Source organism: Monomorium pharaonis, chromosome 10 (assembly GCF_013373865.1).
Source record: "Monomorium pharaonis isolate MP-MQ-018 chromosome 10, ASM1337386v2, whole genome shotgun sequence".
NCBI classification, from domain to species: domain Eukaryota; kingdom Metazoa; phylum Arthropoda; class Insecta; order Hymenoptera; family Formicidae; genus Monomorium; species Monomorium pharaonis.
This window is the reverse complement of record NC_050476.1, coordinates 14,455,026-14,480,215: the sequence shown is the minus strand read 5'-3', so window position 1 is coordinate 14,480,215 and position 25,190 is coordinate 14,455,026. Positions and strand designations below refer to the sequence as shown.

Sequence of the window (25,190 nt, the reverse complement as noted above, 5' to 3'; positions counted from 1 at the left end):
ATGTTTCAGATTCTGCCTGTTTTCACAATGAAATGGTAGATAACCTCTAATGTTCTTAGTTCCTCCTTTCTAAGCCAGTTCCATACATTGTATGGTTTGCTTGCTCCTATTTTGTTAATTTTTTTTCTTTTTTAAGATTTAACGTGCCGTCAACCGAACTTTCGTTGTAGGTTATTTGACATCTCCCTATTTCGTTAAGGGGTTATACTACCCCACCGTGCTGAAAAATGAGGTTTTTTTATGAATTTTTTTCTCCACTACTAATAAAGCAATCAAACTAAAGTTTACAGGGTTTATTATATGTTTTAAGATATAAAAAAAAATTTTTTTTTAATTTAAAGTACAAAATGGCATCGTGGCAATAAGTTACTTAAGAACGCTTTTTTTTCGAAGAGATAAACGGCGTGCAGGGTAGCAATGTTCATACAGCATCTACAGGGATATAAAAAATTTTTTTATATTCTATATTAGTGTTTCTTTGGAAGTACCAACGATTATTAAAAAATATTTATTTTTACAAATTTGGCATGCATTTAAAAACAAAAATTACTTTTTTCGATGAAAAACTGATTTTAAATCGTTTATAAAAAATGTAATTATTTATTGATCGTAAAAATCATTGGTACTTCGATAGATAATCTATCTAAGAAGCTACAGTTCAAATTTCAAGTCAATCGAATATAAATTGCCCGAGTTATGCTGCACGCCAATTTGAAAAACATGGTTCTGAGATAATCGCGTTTCAAAACATGTTTACTATATGAAAAATTGAAAATATCGGCTTGCTGATTTTTTTACCTTCACTTTGCTATCTCAGGACCGTAAAACATTTCTTCCAAGCCTAAATATTGCTCTTCAGTCTCCTTTTTAAGCGATGTAAGGTCCTTCCGCGCGTTTTTCTGTTTATTGATGCTGAGCAGTTTGCAGTTTGAACGCGCTGTTCATCGATTTCTATACAATAATTATAAAATTCGTGGCTAATCTTTAGTTTAAGTGTACTCATTATAGCAAGTAATTCTTGAAAACTATTATTATAAGTGATTGCAGCAACGTTAGTCGCTATATCAATAACAGTTTTGCCGCTTGATACCGATTTCGGCGCTACTTCCAAACGACGGCGTTTAAACTTTCATTCGCATTTAATTAACACTTAATTTGAGAAAGTATAACTTACTTCTACCTATATAAAAATACCGACTTGACTACAACGCTTCAAAATGCTGCGCGTGACGGAGTGACATTTTTAAACATTTCAAAGCGCTCGGCGGCGCTTCGGAAAATAAGTAAAAATTTTTGTAAGATTTCCCACTTATAATTATGCTGAAATATCATTTTTAGATAGTTTATGCATCATTTAAGCCAATAAAAAAAAAAACGGAAAAAAAATTTTTTGCTGAGTAGTATAACCCCTTAAGGTCCTATGTTAGGTTCATGTTCGATCTTAAGTAGTCATAGATTGTGCAGTTAAAGATGGTTGACACTTTCATAGTCTTCTCCACACTGGCATCTGGCGGAGGAAATGTATCCTTTTCTGGCCAGGCTACTGTTCAGATTAAAATGGTTGGCTCTCAGTCGGTTGTACAGTACTACCTTCTTGATATGTTAGTGCCTTTAAACCACGGTACTCTTTCCTGTTCTTTATAGAAATTTTGGAAATAGAACTTTCCTGTAGCCAGTGCTTGTTTCTCGAGTTCCTTATTATTTTTGAGGTAGATTTCTTCTTTATGTATGCTTCGGAAGTCTTTTCCTGGTATCTTTAATTCTGGGCTGTGTTCTTCTTTGGTTGCTTCTTTGGCCAGTTTATCTGCTTCTTTGTTACCCCAGATGCCCTTGTGCGCGGGTATCCAGCAGATTATTATCCTCCTGTTGTCTTTGTGTGTCATTTGATAGTACCAGTGGGCGTGTTGCTCGCTCGCTGTTAAGTCGTGCGCAGAGGAATATGGTCGGTTCGAAGATAAGTACGCTGGTTTCCCTTAAATAAATAGTTTATTCTTTATGTACACTGTACAGAGTTTTATGTTTGTGTTATTTTATTGGCCCTGACAAGGGTCGCTTGTGTGTGGAGTCTTAAGCCAGGCACGGTTTCCACGCTATCGGCGGGTGAGCCTTCGTCACCCGGACTCTGCCTAGGTTGTTGTTCTCGTCCAGGGATAGTGTGGACGTTATCTCCGGAACCTAGGAACTGTCTGTTATTTTCTTCTTCTGGGATGAGCGTCTTTTCTTCTTCTTGGCGGCTGCTTTTCCCTGCGAAGGCGTCCTTTAGATGCATCGCGGGGTTGGCCACTTTTCGTTGGTTTCCCGGGTTGATCAGTACCGTTGGCCGAGCTGCCTTCGTGCTGGGTACCGTAGTCCCTGGTTGCTGGCCGTGCGGCGGTCTGCATCGCCCGGGTCTTCTGGGTAGTGTCTTCCTCGGTCTGCGTAGCTCGGGTAGTGGTCTCCTTCACTAGGCTCTCCAAAAGGTCCGGTAGCAGATACCTGGGCGATGTGTAGCGCCAAATCCGCGGATCGTCGGCGGCCAATAGCACTCTCGGAGGCCTGGTCCGTTTCGGTGGTGAGACTACTGCGGTCGCGGGGTTCCATGGCGGCTCCTTGGCTGCCAGTGTGCTCGCTATTATAATATACGAGAGACCGGCTAATGTCTTCGTATGTAAAAAGAAGACTCGAGTGCGAGTAACGCAAAGAGTAATCTGTCCGTCTTCTCGCGCTCCTTATATTGCCTAGAAGTCGTCATTTTACTCCTGAGATAACGTGGCCTCTGGTAGTATCCGCGCGCACTTCTTCTTTCCATTACTGCTATGCTTACAGCGTTAGTCGAGTTGTGCGGTGGCTAGGCGCTAGCCTATTGCTTACAGTGCGTGTTGGTTGCATAGTTGCTAGGCGTTTTGAGTGGCGACTAACCGTTTTTGTGTCGCCACAGTACCAGTGTCTGATTTCAAGAATATAGTTATTATGGTTTGTAGAGACTTTGTTATTATTTAGAGCTGTAATGGTGCTTTTGCTATCTATTAAGATAACGATGTACTTGTTGTTGGTGTGTCGGAGAGTCCATTTCATGGCTTTAGCGATTGCACATGCTTCTGCAGTGAAAACGCTGCTTATTGTGTTTAAATTCATGTAGAAGCCTTGCTCTAGATTTTCAATAATAAAAGCGCTGCCTACTGATGCTTTGTTTTCTCCTTTTGATCCATCCGTGAAGATCCATAGTGTGTCTTCTTTAAGTTTGTATTGTTTAGTTATAGCACTGATGATGTCCTGTTCGTTTATCTTTCTGTATTATATTGTCCAATGTTTGAGTTTGTGGCGATTTCTTCAGTTAATTCCCAGTAATCCATGTTGAAAATCATGTCATTTATATTGATTGCTGCTGTTACTCGTTGTTTTTTAATCGTATCTCACACCTTTGTAATAATACTTTTTTTTTTCTATGGCGTGAGAGCTCTACTTATGTGTTCTTTTTTGAGATAAGTCTTGGAGTAGGTCAAATGTACTTTTATCCGATGTGTTGATTTTTTTCATTAAGTTATTACTGGCAAGAAATTTTGCGCGGTATTTTAAGAACATTAGCTTTGTTTCCGCGAGTAATACGTTGGTTAGAGTACTATTTCGATACCCCATAGCTGTTCTGATGCCAATGTATTGGGTTTTTTCCAGTTTGTGAATTGCTTTGAAGTTATTAGTAGGGAAATAGACTGGTAAGTCGTAATCTGTGATGGATTTCACTAGGCTTTTATACATTAACAGGGCTGTATTGACTTCCATCCCTCTTGTAACCTTGTTGGCATAATTTAGAATTCCATTAGTCTTTATAGCTCTTTCTTTAACAGTGTTACATTGTTTCTCGAATCCTAATTTTGGGTCTAGCTATATGCCGAGGAATTTTGTTTCCATGCTTAGGTAGATCTGGTCCTGTAGCAAGTCTACTTTGATGCTTTTATTGACTCTGCCTTCTTTATTGAATTCCATGATTTTTGTCTTTGTAGGTTGTATCTGTAATCCTAAGTGGTCTAATTCTTCTTGGATGTTCTCCAGAGCACTTTCAATTAGAGTTTTTTTGTTGTTTAGGTGCATTGTTCTACAGTAAATTGCAATGTCGTCAGCGAACTTTATTTGTTGAACTTCTTTTGGGATGTTGTCTGTAATTTTGTTGGTGTATATGTTGTAAAGTAATGGGCTTAATACCGCTCCTTGCGGCAGGCCTTTATGCAGTATTCTCTTTATTACATTACCCTCTCCCGTTATGTAGTCAACTTGTCTGTAGAACATCCAATTGTTTACTGCGTTATTTTACTGGGGCATCCTATTTTTACCAATTTGTTTATAAGCACATCGTATAGAACGTTATCATAAGCAGAAGATATATTGATGAAGGCACCCAACGTGTTTTGGCGATTGTGAAAACCCGTTCTAATGTAGGAGATAATACTAATTAAATTGTCGAGGCACGATCTACCTCTTCTGAAACCAGCTTGATTTTTATTGAAGACTTTATTTTTTTCCGCCCACCAATTGAGTCTCTCGTTAATAACTCGTTCGTAGATTTTGCCGAAGCAAGACGATAGTGAGATGGGTCTGACACTTTCTTTATTTGCTTTATCAATAAATAATACTTGATACTCCTTCCATTGTTCCGGGGTTGTGGCTGTATTGCAGAATGTGTTAAATATTTTGAATAATATCCATGTACTCTTCTGGCAGTTCCTGTATCATTTTGTAATCTATTTGGTCTTTGCCGGAGGCCGAGACTTTTCAGATATATCCGATGGCTCTCTTGATTTCATGTAGAGTAATTGGAGCATTTAAGGGATGTGTCTGGTCTTCGGGTAATTGTGCTATAATGGTTTTACTGGGACCCAGGAAGGTGAGTTGGTATTGATAGTCCGTTTCATTTCCTTGTTTCTGTCTTTATTTTGCCAATTATGCCATTCTATGTATCTGTTTTGGGTTTCTGAATATTTTAATTTTATTCCATACATATTTAATGCCATGGTTATAGTTGATGCTTTCGATGAATTCATGTAATGCGGTTTTTTTTGTGATTGATTAGAAGTCGGGTTTTGGCTCTATGTTTTTTATACTCAATAAAGTCAGCCGTGTTTTTTGTCTGATAAAATTCTTTCAAAGCCAGTTTTCTATCGGCAATTGATTTTTGACAATCTTCATCCCACCATATTTTGTTTTTGGTTTTTTGGGGTCTGATTGGAGTTGCTGGTAGTCCGTGTTCATCTTGATTGTCTTGGGAGGCTGTATTGCGTTTTTTCCCCTTAAATGTAGATAAAATTGTAGCTGCTTTCATTTTTTTATTTTCAATGCTGTGTATATTTCATAGGCGTTTTGTTCTTCTTTGTTTATCAATGTGAGATTTCTTTTCATTTCTTCTTTATATTTGTTTCAATTTGTTTTTTTAGTGGAAATTTTGTTTGTTTTTTTGATGTATTTTTTGGTGTCAGTTTTAATGATACATTTTATTGGGAAGTGATCCGAACCCCATGCATCATCAATCTGATTATATATGATTTTGTTACATAGATCTATTGAACAAATTGCTAAATCAATATTAGACATGTTTTTGTTGGGGTCTCCCATATAGGATCTTGTATCTGTATTGACGATATATAAACTTTTTTTGCAACAAAGTTCTGCTAATAGGCTACCGTTGTTATCTGTGTTGTCGCAGTTTTATGAGACGTTATGTGCATTAAAGTCGCCGACAATTAAAACGCTATCATCTTGGAATTGGTCGAAAAATTCATACCACTGTCTGCGATTCATATATATTCCAGGTTTACGGTATAGTACTACAATGAATAAGTGTTTGCCTTTTTCTTGTAATTTAATCTTGATTTCAATGGATTCTGTGTGCGCGGGTTTAATTCTGAGTTTCCTCTCTTGGAACTGTATGTTTTTTTAATGCAAATAGCCACACCTTCCGCTGCCACATTGATGTTCGTTTCCTTGTCGCTTCTTATTGTGTGGTATCCTGGGATTGAAAATTTATTCTTTGGTTTAAGTTTGGTTTCTGTAATGCATAATACATCTGCATCTGTGATTTGATTCATTATTTCTCCTGTTTTTCCTGTTACATCTCTCGCATTCCAGAACAGTAGGTTCATTATTGTGTTTGATATGAATTATTGTCCCGGTTTTCTTTTCTTGCTTTGTCAGATGTATTAATGGGGGTTATTATTTTCTTTATTAATTTGACTACATCCAGTAGCATGTCTTCGTCCTCCTTTGTAAACTTTCTCTATGAGAATTTTTATTTCTCTTATGGTATTATATTTTGCTATCGTCTCCTTTTTTGTTTGTTTTGTGGATTGTCTTCTTTATCTTCTTGAGGTGACCTAGATGTTCTTGCTTTCTGCCAATATGTTGGTGGTTGTTCTTTATCCTCGTTGTTTTTAGTTTCTTTCCAGTTGGCTCTTGATTCTAAGAGTCTTTTATTTGAGTCTTCGGATCTAGTGCTGGTGAAACTATTTGAGTTGACTATGTAACTGGACTTTTCTCTTCTGGTTGTTGGTTCAGAAGGTCGTGTTATTTCTTTTTCCAATGTGGCTTTTTGTTCCCCTGGTTTTGGCTTCAATAAGGTGTCTCTGTAATTGGTTCTTTGGTTAAGTATTTCCTTTCTTGCGATGGGAATTGGAACTTTTTTTTCTGCAGCATAGGATATCTTTTTGTGTGGTGTATGTTTTACACTGCTTATCATTTGCTCGATGTTGCCCACCGCAGTTAAGACATTTCGGTGGTCTGTTGCATAAGCCGTGGAATGGGTCCCCGCACATCAGGCACATCCTTTCCTTGTTTTTACAGACTGCTTTAATGTGGCCGAATCTGTAACAACGGAAGCATTGTTTAACTTCCATAACATACGGTCTGACTTTTATGCGAACAAGACTCCCGTATAGGGCCATGTTTATTGGCATTATATTTTCTTTAAAAGTTATAATATTTTTTGTTAGTTTGTTTTCCATGCATTTTGACTCTTTATTAAACCTTTTAATTGTAAGCCTTTTCATTTTAAGAATGTTATCTTTCTGGTCTATGGCTATAGCAAGTTCCTCTACACTGTCCGACCAATCTGTAATGACTCCTTTTATTGAGGTATTTTGCTCTAATAGCCTATACTCAATCATGTTGCTCTTACTTAATATTTTGATGACTCTATTTGCTCTATCGATGCCACTATAATGTAAGTCGGCAGAGCTGAAGCCAGTTTTAACATATTTGTCTGGCCTGATATCAGCTTTTAGTAGGAAATTAATTAATTTAAAGTGGTTGCACATACCTCGTTTTTCCATTTCTTCTTGTTTAAGCCTTACCGATATGATACAAACTCTTTTGTGCTTCGCTTTGAACTTTATGTCCTCTCCCTTGTCTGTTATGTTGGCTTGCTCGTGGGCATTGAAAATGATCTTACCGTTGTTAAAGACTACTTTTTCTATATTGATCTCATTCTCAGCTTGTGGAATTGGACTGAATACTGACTTTGTCGTGTCGCCTTCCCCGCTTGACGTTGTCATTGGTGTAGGCTGGTCTGACGTTGAATTGTTTTCTCCTTCCGCGGTAGTTGGCCTGAACTCATTCCTGCTGTAGTTCTCTTTGTTTATTTGTTCGTTCTCTTCACTTTCCATGTCTACACACCTCGGTTCTTCAATTAAATTTATCCAAGTCTTTTTTTTTGTCTTGTTGTATTCTTCTCTCTTTTGTCTTTTTCTTTTAACTGTAGTTTTTGATTTGGATTTTGTCATTGTCGTTTCTTTGTCCGTTATTATTGAACTTAGTTCACTGAGTTTTTCGCCACTTTTCGCGCCTATAGCTTTTTTCTTATTTTTGCTCTTATCCGTTCTATGAAATAATTGCGGGTTTCCTATTACTTCGTAAATTTCTTCTAGGCTGACGCACGATGACATGAGCTTTTGTTTAAGCTGAGATCGTTTTTTTAATGGTGCATGCTTTTTAAATACGCTTTGCGCGGGTTTGGGCGCTAAGCGAGCCTTAACCTCTATAATGCGTTGATTAGCGTTTTCGCATGGAATTACGTCTTTGTCCACCTTTGTAGTATTTTCCTGTATCACTTTTTCGTGTATACTAGTCCTAAAAAGGGCTGTTGAATCGCTGGCTAAGCAGAACGGTATATTATATTACGGCAGAACGGTTTATATATATTTCTTCCCATGACTGCACGTGCGAGTATCGATCACCACGGTAGTTCGCGAACAATGCCCGAAAGGGCATAACGGAATAAGCAGGTGAAATCTGCCCCCGCACTAATCGAGCTCAAATTGATATCATTAGTTGGCACTCTTGAGATGTAAAACTTCCCAAAATATTAGCTACAAAATTGCATTTTTTGGGGAGTTATGGAGGGGGAAAGAAAAATAAAGAAAGTGGTTTTTTTCGAAAATGGTCTGACCAATTTTAATGAAAAAAATATATCTTATAAACACCGTTTAGACAAGTTTAAGAAAATTTTAAGTAATTTTTGTGATAAAAAAAACCCGATAAAAAAATTTTTGAATTTTTTATGAATTTTTGGGGGATGATAGTTCTGAGATACCACTTTTATATTTTCACAAAAACATCTCTAGATTTTCTTCTTTAACACATATTTTTTTCAAATCAATTGGAGTGGTGGGACATGGTTAAAAATAATAATTCACACCACGCCGCCGTGCCGCGCCGCGCCGACTGAGCGACCGGGCCGTGGCGCACGGCGATTCTTGTCATGTTGAACTTACATACTAATTGCAGTGTTGCAATGTTTAGTTGCCAAGAAAAATTATGATTTAATAATATAAAATATAATAACACATAATATTTTCAGGACGTCTGCAGTTAGCCTATAAAACTTATCGTTTTGGTAGTTTATCACGAGGAGATTGCAGTACGTTTTTAAATTCCATATGTTTGGGGTGCTTTTTTAATGTGAGTCTCCTTGCCTCACATTATTTATTATCAGTGTGCTTTTTTAAAGTGAGTTCCCTCGCCTCTCACATTATTTATGATCAGTGTGCTTTTTTAATGTGAGTTTCCTTGCCTCTCACATTATTTATAATCGGGGTGCTTTTTTAATGTGAGTCCCTTCGCCTCTCACATTATTTATTATTGGAGCGCTTTTTTAATGTGAGTTCCCTCGCCTCTCACATTATCTATCATCGAGGTGCTTTCTTAATGTGAGTCCACTCGCCAAAAAGATAATGTGAGAGGCGAAGGGATTCACATTAAAAAAGCACCCCGATGATAAATAATGTGAGAGGCGAGGGGACTCACTTTAAAAAAGCACCCCGATGATAGATAATGTGAGAGGCGAGAGGACTCACTTTAAAAAAGCACCCCGATGATAGATAATGTGAGAGGCGAGGGAACTCACATTAAAAAAGCACCTCGAACATATGGAATTTAAAAACGTATTGCAATCTCCTTGTGATAAACTGCCGAAACGATAAGTTTTATAGGCTAACTGCAGATGTCCTGAAAATATTATATGTGTTATTATATTTGACATTATTATATCATAATTTTTCTTGGCAACTAAACATTGCAACACTGCAACTAGTATGTAAGTTCAACATGACAACAATCGTCGTGCGCCGCGGCGCGGTCGCCCAGCCGGCGCGGCGCGGCACAACGACGCGGTGTGAATTATTATTTTTAACCATGTTCCACCACTCCAATTGATTTGAAAAAAATATGTGTTAAAAAAGAAAATCTAGAAATGTTTTTGTAAAAATATAAAAGTGGTATTTCAGAACTATCACCCCCCAAAAAATTCATAAAAAATTCAAAAATTTTATCGGTTTTTTTTACCACAAAAATTACTTAAAATTTTCTTAAACTTGTCTAAACGATGTTTACAACATATATTTTTTTCATTAAAATCGGTCCAACCATTTAAAAAAAAAAACCACTTTCTTTATTTTTCTTTCTTCTCCCATAACTCCCCAAAAATGCAATTTTGTAGCTAATTTTTGGGGAAGTTTTACATCTCAAGGGTGCCAACAAATGATATCAATTTGAGCTCGATTAGTGCGGGGGCAGATTTCATCTGCTTATTCCGCTATGCCCTTTGAATAATTTTACTTTTAGGTTGTAGTTAAGAAAAAATGTTATAGGCTTTTCTCTAGTTTTACAAATAAAAGATAGTAATTGCACATTTACTCAGTCTAAAAAAAAAAGAATATATTTGGTAAAATATACATATATACCAATAAATAAATTTATTAATTGATCATGCATAAAACAGTTTTTGAGAAAGTATTCATGGAGAAATTTAGGAAAAATGTATAAAAATCGACGATTTTTGCACTTTTTGGGTCGCCATATTGAATCCGCCATATTAAAAATTGTATTTGATTGAAAATAAATATCAGTCTCATTATTTTCAGTGATAATAAGCTGTTAGATATCCGAAATTTGTAAATTATTGTAAAAAAAATACAATTCGTAAATTTTGGCGATTTAGCCGGCATTTTTTAATGACAATTTCGACAAATTTAAAAAATATACCCTTAAAGTACAACTATTTTGGTTGCGATGGTTACAAAAAGAGTTAGAGTTTCATATCATTTTGATGTGAAAAAAAATATTAAAGAAAAAGTTTTTGCGATATTTTCGCATTTTTCTACTTAAAAGTTGCCATAACTTTTTTGGACTTTATTTTATACATTTTGACGATAGATTCTGAAAGAGCGTAACATTTTGCGTAAGAAATGATACTTTTTAAATTTTTTATAGACTTTTAACATTGCAAATAAAGTCGCTGAAGATTATGTTAAAAATGCGTCCGTTTGAGCGTTAATGAATTAAATTAGTAGGATTAGCAAAAAGAAATAAAAAAAATATACATATATACCAGAGCAAAAAATGTTTGTTATATAAAAAGGGTATTGCAAAAATTAATTTCACAATAAATTGTCAATACAAACATTATTATATATTGACTTTGGAGAGAAACTAAAAATGCTAATTGGTTTTGTGAGAAAAATTCTATGAAAAACAACTTTTTTTCATATTGTTCTCCGATTATGTAAAAAATAAGAAATGACAAGTTATTAAAACTTATTCCACACACAGTTTATGGCTAAACCAGTAAGCTTAATAAAAAACATTTATGTGTTTTTTTGCAATTGTTCTCAGACTCAATTGATTTAATCAGTTTTTCTTTACAATCAATACAATATTTTAATAATTTGTTTATAATTTATTGCAAGTTGTTATATTACACTAGCGCAAAAAAAAAACGAGACAAAAATTTTGACTGAATTTTTAGGCAATCTTCAAAGTGATGTAACTTTGCGAAAAATCATCCAAATTACATGAATTTTTTTTAAATTAAAGGGCAAAGACTACTTTAAGAATCCTTAGGCGAAAGTTTGATTTGTTAAGTTTGACCCTTTTGTAACACATAAAAACCAAACATGTTTTTTTTCATTGAAAAAATTAAAAGTTTGTTATCAGTTTTCTCAAGTTTTTTATTAAATTCTTGCTAATTTTAATCTAAGTTTTTAAAGTTTATTTTTTTCTAAGCAATTTAAAAAAAAAGAACATGTTGATACGATGTTTTGTGTTGATTATACACGAGTTCGAAATTTGACGATTGAATTTTCCACATAAAAAGCGCCGATTTTTAAAATAAAGTTTGAATTTTTATTTTTTATGTATGAGTATGTGTATATTTATGTATGATCTGAACAGGCTGCTAAAATGGCGAACCATTTGTTGACATCAGTAAAATTGACGCGTCAGCTATCCGTTATATTCAGATCAGTAAGTGTCAATTTCTACCGATGAATTTTAGAGTCACATTGGGTCACTCTGACAGCGGTATCATTAAATTAAACACGAATAAAATTAGTGTGCAATATCATATTCATACCGTTTCACGGTATCGAAAGAATACTGTATTTATTCGCTAAAATATCCTAAAATCCAGTGCAAATTTCAAACTTGTATATAATCAACAAAAAATATTGTATTAACATGTTCTTTTTTTTAATTGCTTAGAAGAGAATAAATTTTAAGAATCCGGATTAATATTAACAAGATTTTAACAAGAAACTTGTAAAAAATAATAACAAACTTTTATTTTTTTCAATGAAAACATGTTTTTATGCGATACTAAAGGTTCACATTTAACAAATCAAACTTTTGCCTAGGGATTCTTAAAGTAGAGTATTTGTCCTTTAATTAAAAAAAATTCATGTAATTTGGATGATTTTTTGCAAAGTTGCATCACTTTGATGATTGCCTAAAAATTCAATAAAAATTTTTGTTTTTTTTTTGCGTCAGTGTATATTCGCGTTTCAAAAATTGCATTTGACTTCAAAAATATCTTTAAAGGCATTTTAATATCTATAAAATTTTTTAGTTTTATAATTTGAGTTTAACATAATGAGTCTCGAATCTATTATGTCTCAATGAAATTGACTGAAACTATAGTCTATTATAATTATAATTATAGTTTTTAGTCACTGATAAAATTTTTATGTATAAATAAATTGTACTTTATTATCTGAAACCTTACAATTTATTGAGCGTATTGTTTCGATATACAGCTTATTTTCGCAACAATGTCATTAGATTCTGCAACAGTCGCACAGATTGTAGCGTTGATTAATGATGGAAGGAGTTAACGTTATGTATCAAATTTGTTTACGAATTACTGATTTTAAGTGAAAAAGTTGTTTTTGTAACATTTTTTTTAAAATGATGTAATTGTTAAAAAAGAATCGTAGAAAAATGTTCCAAAAATGAATTTGTTAGGAAATTAATGAACTTAAAAATTTATGCATTTTTAAACCCCACGGAGTTGACTTCCTTGAGCTACGCAACCGTTAAAAATTTTTTTTCCCATTTTTTAAGCACTATTTTCAACGTTTGTCATTTTGTAAAACGTTTGTCGTAACTTAATTACGGTTTATATAGTTTTTAAGAGGAAAGTTTAAGTTTTAATTTGAATTTTGGTTTATCTCGATACGATAATTTTAGAGGAATTGTCGCTATTGAAAGGTATTACAAAATTTGAGAAAAATTAAGTGGTTTGTTTTTTTGCGGGTGAGTGTAGTTACCACCAAGGACCAAAAAATACTTCAATTTAATTATATTTAATTAAAAAATAGATTAACTATCTGGATCTGATTCGATTTTTTAGCCAATGAAGAAAATCGAAATTATTGAAATAAATTTTTTGTTGTAATTACGGTTTTTCTACAATTATTTTTTTTATGTTTTTTAATTTCTATTATACAATGTAATTTTTAAGTATTTTTATATTTTTTTCTGTATATATGTATATATGTATATATGTATATATGTAAACGAGAAAAATAAATAGAAAGAAATATAAATTATATTACTGACAATGAGACCAGAACAATTACAGTATTGATAACCTAATAAATTTTTTTTATCTGTGCCATACTATAATATGTTTACAAAACCTTCAAATGTGGCGAATACTTACAATTAGTAAAATAACTGTTTATACATAAAAGGAACATGTTTTTTTTTTACGACAGGCAAATTGACCTCATATCACATTTGTTGTACAATTACATATTAACTGTCAAGAAAAAAGTAGAACATTTACTATATTTTAAGTGTACTATTATAGTGATCTTATATACTATTTTATCCAAATTTATTTTATTTGCAAATAGCATGGACACAAAAATTAGATTGTTAATGTGCCATTTCTTGCCTGAAGTTACAAATTTAATATAGTGGTAGCAAAAATCCCAGGGGGTTTAAATTATTTTTTCGAGTCTCAGTACTATGAACACTAGAACCAGGAGACCGAACTAAGCCTGATTTCGCCTCCAAAAGGCGAAAATCTGTCAAATGTAGTACCAAATGGTGGCGCTGGCGACAGTGATTTACCGGAAACAATATAGAGTATAACGACAAACATTTGACAATAAATGCAAATTTATAATAAAAATCTTAGCAATTTTACATTTAGAGTACTTATCTCAGTTTTCTATACCAAACATACAACTGCGTACAGTCTAGCACCACTAGCACGGCTGACTACGATAAACTTAGACTGGACAATTATATCTAGAGTTGGAATATATTCCGGTTTATTCCGGTGTACCAGCATTGTCAGCGCCACCATTTGGTACTACATTTCTGACAGATTTTCGCCTTACTCAAAACCACAGATCGGTCTCCTGGTTCTAGTTTTCATACTCAGTACATACATGTATTTAAAATTGTATGTATGCACACATATTTAATCTTAAATTTATTTTAATGCAGTGTGCCTCCTATGCCATTGGAAGATCAAAACAATTCCTGGAAGGACAACAGTAGCGATACTGATATTAATGATGCAACAAACGTAAAGTCTCCTGAATATGTAACATCTAATTTTTTAAGACACAGTATATCTGGTTCAACACAAGCTAGCCATAAATTAACTTGCAAACGTAGGAAACGAAAAGACTATGAACCAGAAATCATGATTTCTTCAGGTATATTGTCTAAAAGGACCAGAATAATTTCAAGAAAAGATAAATTACAGATAGAGAAAGCACAAGTAAGTATAGTTTATAGTTTATAGAAATAAACAATTGAATTTGTTTTTAATGATATTTATCAATGAATAGGGACAAAAAACACAAACAAATAAGATACAAAGGAAGAAAACGTTAAAAGACAAGTTTAAGTCTAGCCGCGTGTGCAATGGACAGATATCAAATATCACAAAATTTGAAGTTACAGATAATTTGAAAGATACCTTATATAAGAACGGTAATTATAAATTTGTATCAAAATGTTTTATGAAAGTTTTTTTATACAATATAAAAATTGGTTGAATTATGAGAATAAGTTTGTGATATATGTATATAAAAAGTATATTACACTGGCGCAAAAAAACGAGACAATTTTGACTGAATTTTTGGGCACTCTTCAAAGTGATGCAACTTTGCGAAAAATTATTCAAACTACATGTACTTTTTTTAAATTAAAGGGCAAAGACTCTACTTTGAGAATTCCTAGGCGAAAGTTTGATTTGTTAAGTGTGAACCTTTTGTATTGCATGAAAACCAAACATGTTTTTTTTATTGAAAAAGTAAAAGTAAAAGTTTGTTATCATTTTTTACAAGTTTCTCGTTAAAATCTTGCTAATATTAATCCAGATTCTTAAAGTTCTTTTTTAAACAATTTAAAAAAACATGTCGATACGATGCTTTTTGTTGATTGCACACGAGTTTGAAATTTGCACTGCATTTTAGGGCATTTTAGCGAATAAATACGTGGTTATGAGTGACACACTCATAACGATAAAAAAGGTGGCAGTAGCACGATGACGTAAGTCGGTCAGCTGTAGCAGTCAGCATCGAGCGCATTGCGCGAGATTCCGCGCAATCCGCTCGACAATTAGCGCAATGCTCTTTAGACAGCACTTGCTGTCTAAGCAAGAATTTGGAATACTGACCGATTTACGCCCTCACGCAATCCTCCCTTTCTTTCGATCCAACTACCGAATTATCGGATATATAAATCGCCGAAAGAAAGTGAGGGACGGGTCAATCCGAAGTAAACGAACCAAAATAACACACGACACTCTGTTTTGCGGGATCGTGTATCGCCGATATAAATCATTGTAAATACACAACCACGACACTCTGCCTTGCGGCGTCGCGATCTATTCACTGTAAACGAATAATATAATAAAATGTTTAAAACGAAGAAACTGTGTGAGTGACCAAATACCCTCCTCGCGAGATTTCTGGCAGTGATCCCTAACAGTACTCCCAACGAGGGGTACAACATACGGTATTTTTTAAATATTATGAATTTTGAGTATCAATATGATATTGCACATTGATTTTATTCACGTTTAACTGAATCATACCGCCATCATCAGAGTGACCCGATGTGTACCACGTGGAGGTTGACGATCGGATTTTACATATCATATGAAAAGGGCCAATTTTTTAAATGAAATTTTAATTTTAATTTTTTATGTATAAATACGTGTATGTGTATGTGTATATTTATGTGTGATCTGAGTAGGCTGCTAAAATGGCGAACCTTTTGTTGACTTCAGTAAAATTGGCGCATCAGCTATCCGCTATATTCAGATCAGTAAGTGCAAATTTTCACCGATGAATTTCAGAGTCACATGATGTGCAAAATCCGACTGTTAATCTCCACGTGATGCACATCGGTTTACTTTGATGACGGTGGTATGATTGAGTTAAACACGAATAAAATCAATGTGCAATATCATCATATTGATACTTAAAATTCATGATATTAAAAAAATACCGTATTTATTTGCTAAAATACCCTAAAATGCAGTGCAAATTTTAACTCGTGTGCAATCGACAAAAAACACCGTATCGAAATGTTTTTTTTTTTCATTGCTTAGAAAAGAGTGAATTTTAAGAATCTGGATTAATATTAGCAAGATTTTAACGAGAAACTTGAAAACGTGAAAAATGATATCAAACTTTTACTTTTTTGAATTAAAAAAAACATGTTTGGTTTTCCTGCGATACGAAAGGTTCACACTTAACGTATCAAATTTTTGCCCAGGGATACTCAAAGTAGAGTTTTTGCCCTTTAATTAAAAAAAAAGTACATGTAATTTGGATGATTTTTCGCAAAGTTGCATCACTTTGAAGATTGCCTAAAAATTTGGTCAAAATTTTTGTCTTGTTTTTTTTGCGCCAGCGTATATACAATATATGTATATAAAAAGAACATTTTGGGAAAAAAATTAAGTTGTACTGTATCATTTTTACATAAGATTATGAATTTGTTCTGAAATGAAGGTTGCATGTTGTAACGTACTCCTATTTCTCTCAACGCGCCAATTGATTATTGCGATTGATCAATAAGCGCGCTGAAGCGAATAGTCCAAGTAGCACAGTAGGTCGACTGTAGCATTCTAAATTTTATAAACTATAAAGCAGTTACAACCGTTCTCTCTACGTTTTTCAATGCTAGCAAGTCGTAATCAACGATAGAAGATTAAATGTTACTCTAGAACATTCCTACATGCATTCTACTAGGACGCATGTAGAATGCTTTTGGCAGACATTTGTTGATGAATTCATCGTGCAAGAATTAAAGTAATTTTGTAGAACACAAATGTAGCGAAAAATAGATAGCGTCTTCATTTAATTCATTATGCATGAAAAATTGTCAAATATTATTCGCATACAGTTGTATCTGCTACTCGTGCTACCTGGGTAGGAGTATGGTGGAGTATGCGACCCTAACAAATCCTATAAATGTTTATAAACGACATAATTCTATTAAAATATATGATGTCACATTTTTGACAAATATGACAAATTTTTCTTGTTACAACATTTAAATCATTATAAATAAACAATATTTTTATCGATATTTATTAATTTTTTGACTGTAACTATGGGTCTGAGACATCTTGAGACGTCTAAGCTAAAATAATATTTGCTTGTAACTTTAAAACCAGTAAACCTGCATATGTTTTGTTTTCTATCTAAAAAATAAGTAGGCAATGGAAAGAATTTCACGTTGCAAAGTTGTTGTGAAACATTAGACTATTGCTGAATATTGAGCAGGCAAAATTTTACTGACAAATTATTTCCTTTTTCTTTAGTTAGTGCCAAAAATGAAATTTTTGTACATAAAGAGAGTTAAAATATAAACAGACTTTTATTAATTTTTTTAATGCACTTTATATATCCATAATAAAATTTTGTTAAATATTAAATATATTCACAAGTTTGTATATTATTTTATATTTTAATTTTTATTTATTAACTTTTTCTTACTTAAAAATTGTCCATTTTTACGATTTTAAATTTAACTTTTTTTAATAGTTATTAACATTTTTTATTGAACTTTAAAGTGAAAAATTTTAAAGCCTAAAATATTTTTCTGTATAAAAAAGTTATATATTTTTAAAGAACACCATTTTTTTCTTACTTATACTCAGAATTTATTACAAAATAAATATTTAGCAAACAATTTTATACAAAATAATCATGACATTATCAATTATAATGTTGACAGATATATATTTTGCGACTTTTTCAGATTTTTTTTTACTTTAAAATAAAGAAAATGGCATCTGGCACAACAAACCCATACTTACAATCTACAAAGTAGTAAAAATGAAAATAGTAAAAACGATACAGTTGGAGGGATTAATATCATAAGGAAAATGTTTTAAATAATAAATTATCCTTTCCATTACTCAAATTTTTTCATTATTATTTTAAAGATAAAATAATGCTCTTTTTTTAAAAGATACATAATAAATTTACATATCACACATTATAAAATGAATTAATTATTAATTAACAATTTTATTGCAGATTTTAAGCGTACGGCAAATTATCAACAAATTATTAAACCGTGTTCTGTTAAATTAAATATTTACACTGTTCAGAATTACATGTTAAATCGCGAAAAGCTCGCGGAAAGTAAGCAAGACGTATCACGCAATACAAAATTCTTGTATACAAATACTTTACAGACTAATAGAGATATTTCTCAAATACAGAATACTATTTCGCGATTAATTTTGACTGATTTGGGAAACTTTAAACATAAGTCAATCAAACAATGTTCTGTGGCATTAAACGATAATAATGTTAAAGATTGGTATGTCTTAAATAACAAAGAAAACATGGACATAAAAGATAAATCTATCGACATAAGAGATAAATCAAGTCTGTCATATTTAATTTTCCATAATTCATCTGAAGCCATTTCAAATTATAGTAAAAGCATAGAACATGTGCCAAATAATATTAGAAAGAACAGAAATCTAATGAAAGATTGTTTTGTAAGATTGGAAAGATTAAGAACAACAGACTTTGTGGAAGAAAGTAATGCAGTGTTTAACAAAAAAGAACAGAACATAGTTTCTAGCACTCCTATCGGTTCACGAGTCAAACCTTCTACCTGTTTAGTAATATTTTCTCCTATTAATTCTAATATTAATGACAAGTTTCATTGGAATCAGAAATATTCATTAACGACTGCAAAAGAAAATATTTTTAATATTGATCAAAGAGATTGTTATTCTTCTGTAGATAAAACACAAATCCAAGTTTTATTGTCACAAAAATCACGAGATGTGTCTATGAATTCCATTGTTAAGAACGGAATAAGTTACGAGGATGATATTTACATGGCTCAAAAATTGGAAATTCCACATTCTTTAAATATGTTTACTGCATGTAGTGCAAATCAATCACAATCATTATTTGGTAATACAATGTATAATAACTTAACGAAAGATACAGATGAAGATAATGTAGTAAAGAAGAATTTTTCAGATAAATTTGTAAAAATGGACTTAGTAGATTTATCCACTGATTTACATTTAAAACGAGAATACTTATTGAATAGTAAAGCGTTAAGTAATACAAGAGAAATTTCAAAAGAATTACTGAAAAATAAACATTTACAGAACTATAATACAGCAAAAAATATTGTAAAAGCGAAAAAAAATAAAAATGAAACTATTAACATTAATAGATACAGTTTTTACGGTGAAGGTCAAGATAACGTTAACAACGTTGACGCTCGTGTGCTGCTCACACGATTGCAGGACTCAGTTAGAATAGGGAAGAGGACGCAATATCCAAAGTGGCATCTAAGTATGTCGAATGTTTCTAATAACAAGGCCACACAATCGGATGACGAGATACTTTGCGCTGTCACGACTGATAAAGACTCTTCTGTTGTTGAATATGACTCCAAAAACTCTAGAAATACAAACAAGTTTTCACTCGATTGCTTTGAATTATTCAATGGCACAACTCGACAGCATAATGATTCAAATAGACAAATGGAGAAGTCTGTCTTTTTAAAACCAGGAAAGAGTTGGGCCAGATCTTTATCTATATTAAGTAATGTAAATGATGAAGATGATTTGGACAAATTGAGTGTTGGAAAAGGAAAAAAGTGGAGGCGTAGCGTCAGAAATATATTAAATATGCAAAAACAAGGTAATGTTTTATAATTTATATTAAAAATATTTTTGATAACATATAATAATGACATTAATGAATATATATATATTATATGCATATCTTAATGTAGTCTATATAGAAAAAATATTATCAAACATTAGTGTCAAATTAAAATTAATTCTAATATTTTTAACAATTATTTCATAAGAAATTATGTATTATTAAATTATATGCAGTAAGTATAAAAATATTATAAATAAAATATTTCTTAAAATCTTTTTCTTAAATATCTTATTTCAAAAAAATTAACATTAATTAGAACAATTTATTTATAATAAAAGATTGTATGTGTCTGTGTGTGTTTGTTGGCGCGCGCGTGACAAATTAAGTAAAGTATAAAGAAACCACATTGTTGCTTAAAAAAATACAATATACGATTTGTAATATGCAATTATCTTAATACTTTACATGCAGACTAATTAAAGAAATTATGTAAAAAAATTTTATTTTAACAAATGGCGATAATTTTTATAAGTTTGGAAAAATTTTTTTGAAAAGTTAATTTTATTTTATTTTGAACCTTTTTGTAGAGTCCCCTTAATGGGACATATATATATATATGTACATACAGGGTGGGGCACCAAAATCCAGACAAAATTTAATTTGAATTTTCTGCCGTTCTGTACCATTTGTAGTGGTTATGATTAGCGTCCAAATAATAGCTTGACGCATGTACTAAACAGTCATAATCTCGAAACAGTTGAAACCAAGTGCGGAGTGTAACCGAAGAGCCGCGATTATCGAAAGTGTTCGCGCTAGGCGCTCAGCGACAGAAATCATTCGGTTCTTCGGGTACCCGTGATCGACTGTGTATGATGTCGTCGCGAAGTATAATGAGTCGGAGAAGTCCAACAAAGGTTTTGCAATACCGGCGAGGAAAACTCACTCGAAGGAGTGTGTTGTCAGGACGTCCGACATCATCCAATGGGCTCAGGAACTGATTTTTGAGGATCCAGGACAGTCGATCCGAAAATTGTCATCGGTTGTCGGTGTGAGTGAAAAACTATGCGTCGAATCGTCGAGGAGGACCTCCGCTACAAGTCTTACACAATTAAAGTGACACGGATGCTTTCCGAAGCTGCCAAGATTAAATAAAGCGAATTAAACGCTGCAACCTGCATTTGTGTTCTTTAAGAAACAATGCTGCCGGACGCCTCAGGGTTTTTTCTGACGAAAACATTTTTACTGTCGATGCGAAAATCAATCAAAGGAATGATCGAAGGCTCGCTCATGATCCTGAAGATGTTCCCATTGTTTCCAGAACAAAATTTCCGGCGAATGTTCACGTGCTGTGTCCAGTATTGTGTTGTGTCCAGTGAGTGAAGGTGATGTCATGCCACCGCATTTCTTTAACCAAGAGGAAAATGTCACAAAAAAAGTTTATTTGTGTGTTCTGACAAATGTAATGAAGCCGTGGATGGAAACTGTGTCATCTGGAAAGCTGTATGTTTTCCAGCAGGATGGTGCGCCCACAAGTCATTTGGTTCAAAATTGGTTGTCGGACAACGTCGACATGTTTTGATTCAAAGAATTCTGGCCTCCCAACAGCTCAGATTTAAATCCTTTGGACTTCTATGTATGGAGCGTGGTTGAAAGGGTCACCAACAAGATCAAACATCCAAACGTCGCATTATTGAGAGCCGCTATTGAAACGATATTCGTTGATATGGACCGTGACACATTAAAACGGACCTGCAAACGCTTCAGACTGGAGGCGGTTATTCAAGCAGGGAGAGGATATATTGAGTAAATGTGTTCTTTATGACCTTACAAACAATTTAGTAAAAAAAAATGTGTAAACTTTTCCGATTTTGCAATAAAAATTATGTTTAAAAAATATTTTTAATTTGTCGAAATTTTGGCGCCGCACCTTGTGTGTCACACACAAACACGCACGCACGCACGCACGCACGCACGCACGCACGCACGCACGCACGCGCACACACACATACAAACACGCACACACAAACACGCACACGCGCGCGCGCGCGCGCGCACACACACACACACACACACACACACACACACGCACACACACACACACAGAATAAACAGGACCAAGAGCCGCAACAAGATGTACGTGTCGTATTACAATTTATTACAAAGTTTCACCGACAACAGACATTTCGGTTTCGCATTAGACCATTTTCAATGTTGAAAAGTTACGAATTTAAAAAATTATTAAAAATAATAAATGATTAAAAACGCATTACGACACGCGAAAAAAAGGCAGTAGGTTGTTAATATTGTTGTGTCGAGAAGCTCCTTGGCTCACTCACACGCGCACTTACTTGCCGAAAAGAAGCTAGGCGAGATTTCGTAGGAACACCAACTTTATTTCGAAAGCGAAAACAAATTCACAGAGCGTCCGCCACGACAGGAGTCTGACACAAAACTGACAATCACATTTTTGTTTACAAACATTCCGCGGCAACCGGGCGATCGATATTATCGATCGTTTCCACAGCTAACTGGCGACGCGAAGTATACCGGGCAACGCGTGGCGCGCAACAATATTAAAAAATTAGGTTGCAATATACATAGGTCATAGATTTTCAAAGTAGAAACAGAGGTTAAAGTATAACTGTAAAGAGAGAAACGGAATGAAAGCTAAAAAACTGTAGGAATCAACCGAAAATATAAGGAGAAAGATTTAACATAAAAATAACAATACAGATAAAATATATTTGTAGATAAGACATATGTACATGGTAATGCTGAAAAACAAACGTTTAGAGACCTCATAGGTCGTCATCTTCTAAAAATCGAGTTAACCGACAAACTAACAGATATGAAAAGGTGACCGAGAAATGGAGCAAGTATACCGAGCAAGAACTATCAAAGAGAGAGGGTAGTAGGTGAGGGAAGGGGCTCAGAGAAGTTTAGGAGAGGGAAACAGATTTAGGATTTGAGAACGAATTTTTAATAGGTGTCTTGTTCTCGAATCAATCTTCTTTAATTTTAACAACTGTACTTACAAACAAATATTTGGCATTTTTATGGGTTCTTTCCTGTTATTGCGGATATGGTCTTACAAGATATAGAGGAGGAGGCACTTGGAAAACTAATTTTCTTATTACCGTTTTATTATAAGTGTGTGGACGATGTTTTTCTGGCTGCTTCTCTAGAGCATTTTGATCACATACTTTAAATATTTAATTCTTTCCACTATAGACTTCAGTTTACTATTGAGATAAGCACTAATAACCAACTTCCGCGATGTCTTGTTTATTGTTCACGAAGGCAGACTTATTCCTGACTGGTACCATAAGCCTACCTTTTCAGGAAGATACCTGAATTATCATTCCCATCCATTACCATATAAGAAAGGTATCATCTTCAGTTTGGTTGACAAAGCGCTATCTATCTTACACCCTCAATTTTATAAAAAAACTATTGAACTTATTATTCGAGTCCTTCTGAACAATTGTTATTTCTTATTCTTCATCTTCAACACAATCAATCATGTTTTGAAGAAAAAAAATTTTTAGCAATCACAATAATAATTACGACAACTCTAACGTGTCAAAAAAATTGTTTACGGTGCCCTACGTCAGAACTGTATCTGAAAAGTTCTCGAGTATAATTTCAGATTTGGTTTTTAGTATGGCATATTTTTATTCCCACTTGCTGAAGTTTATTAGAGTTGACAAGGATACTTTAGACAACATGTCACATAACGATGTGGTATACAAGATCTCTTGTGCTGATTGTGATGTCTCATATGTTGGCTAGACCAAGAGACAATTACAAACCAGAGTTAAAGAGCATCGTTCTGACATTAACAAGAATGCTGCTTTTCCTTCAGTTATTTCTTGCCACCGTTTAGAAATAAACCACAAATTTAACTGAGACCATGTGAAAATTTTGGCCGAAGAACCTTCTTTCCATAAGAAAATTATTTTAGAAATGTTGCATATAAAAGTCAAAAGACGGCATTAAATAAGCAGCTTGACGCTTCATTTCTACCCGACGAATACTTTCAAATCCTAGATCTGTTTCCTTCTCCTAAACCTCTCCGAGCCCCCTCTCTCACTTACTATCATTCCCTCTCTCTTTGGGAGTCCTTTGCTTGGTATACTTGTTCCATTTCTTGGTCGTCTTTTTATCTGTCAGCTTGTCGGTTAACTATACTCGATTTTTATAAGATGACGACCTGTGAGGTCTCTAAACGTCTGTTTTCTCAACACTCATATACGTATGTCTTATCTGCATATATTTTATCTGTATTGTTATTTTTATGTTTAATCTTTTTCCTTATATTTTTGGTTGATTCCTGCTGTTTTTTAGCTTTCTTTTTATTTCTCTCTTTACAGTTACACTTTGACCTCTTTTTCTACTTTGAAGATTTACGACCTATGTATATTGCGGCCTTATTTTTTAATATTAACGATCTACTGCCTTTTTTTCGCGTGTCGTAATGCGTTTTTAATAATTTGTTGTGTAATTTTTTTATTTTGTAACCTTTTAACATTGAAAATGGTTTAATGCGAAACCGAAACGTCTGTTGTCAATGAAACTTTGTAATGAATTGTAACACGATACGTACATCTTGTTGTGGCTCTTGGCCCTGTTTATTCTATTTATTTTTGATTTTTCATTTTAAAGACAATACTCTACACTTTTAAATGTTTTTCGTCCCACTGGGCTGTGATATCTGATTCACGCCATGCACCGCCGCAAACTCAAATTTTTATTTATCAATTTTGCATCTTCTAACTTTGTCATCCGCCATTTAAAAAAAAAATAGCCATGCATAATTGCTATTGAAATATTCTTAAAGTGGACACTTCAAGCTTTAATTTTTTTTTAAGAAAAATTTTTTTTCATTATTTACCAAGTTATAATCATTTGAAATTTCGTAAAATTTTCCGAAATTTTAAGTGTACCGCTTTTTTTGCTGCTGAGTGTAGTTTATATATACACATGTAACCAAATTGTACAAGGCCACATTCAGAATACTTTTACAGTTTCCATATGCATCGTAGACTAAAAAAAATCGTATGTGTGATCATGTTTTTTCGATGAAATATTATGTATATAAATGTATAATGATAATATAATGAATAATACAGCATATCGTTTGTATGCATACACATGTTAAAATTGTTATGTTTTTAATATACGTTAATTTTATATTGAGATTGTATAGTTGAAACATTCTTAACATTTAACATTGTTTGCGTTCACCAGAAAAAGCAA

General features: G+C 33.3%; 1 protein-coding gene across 22 annotated transcripts in view; it reads left to right on the top strand.

Annotated features, from left to right (window-relative positions):
• The window catches only part of LOC105838777, an 88,350-nt gene that overhangs the window by 3,425 nt on the left and 59,735 nt on the right, over positions 1 to 25,190 (top strand). For 5 of the 22 annotated variants that reach the window (XM_036293324.1, XM_036293321.1, XM_036293323.1 and 2 more), the window contains 4 exons: positions 14,257 to 14,338; positions 14,431 to 14,536; positions 14,607 to 14,751; positions 18,321 to 19,964. In XM_036293324.1, the coding sequence (XP_036149217.1) occupies positions 14,325 to 14,338; positions 14,431 to 14,536; positions 14,607 to 14,751; positions 18,321 to 19,964 (1,909 nt within the window). In that variant the 5' untranslated portion in view covers positions 14,257 to 14,324. Of the gene's footprint in view, positions 1 to 2; positions 4,859 to 5,674; positions 5,788 to 14,256; positions 14,537 to 14,606; positions 14,752 to 18,320; positions 19,965 to 25,190 lie in introns of those variants that run through there. The other 17 variants (XM_036293313.1, XM_036293311.1, XM_036293319.1 and 14 more) reach the window with 10 other exon arrangements.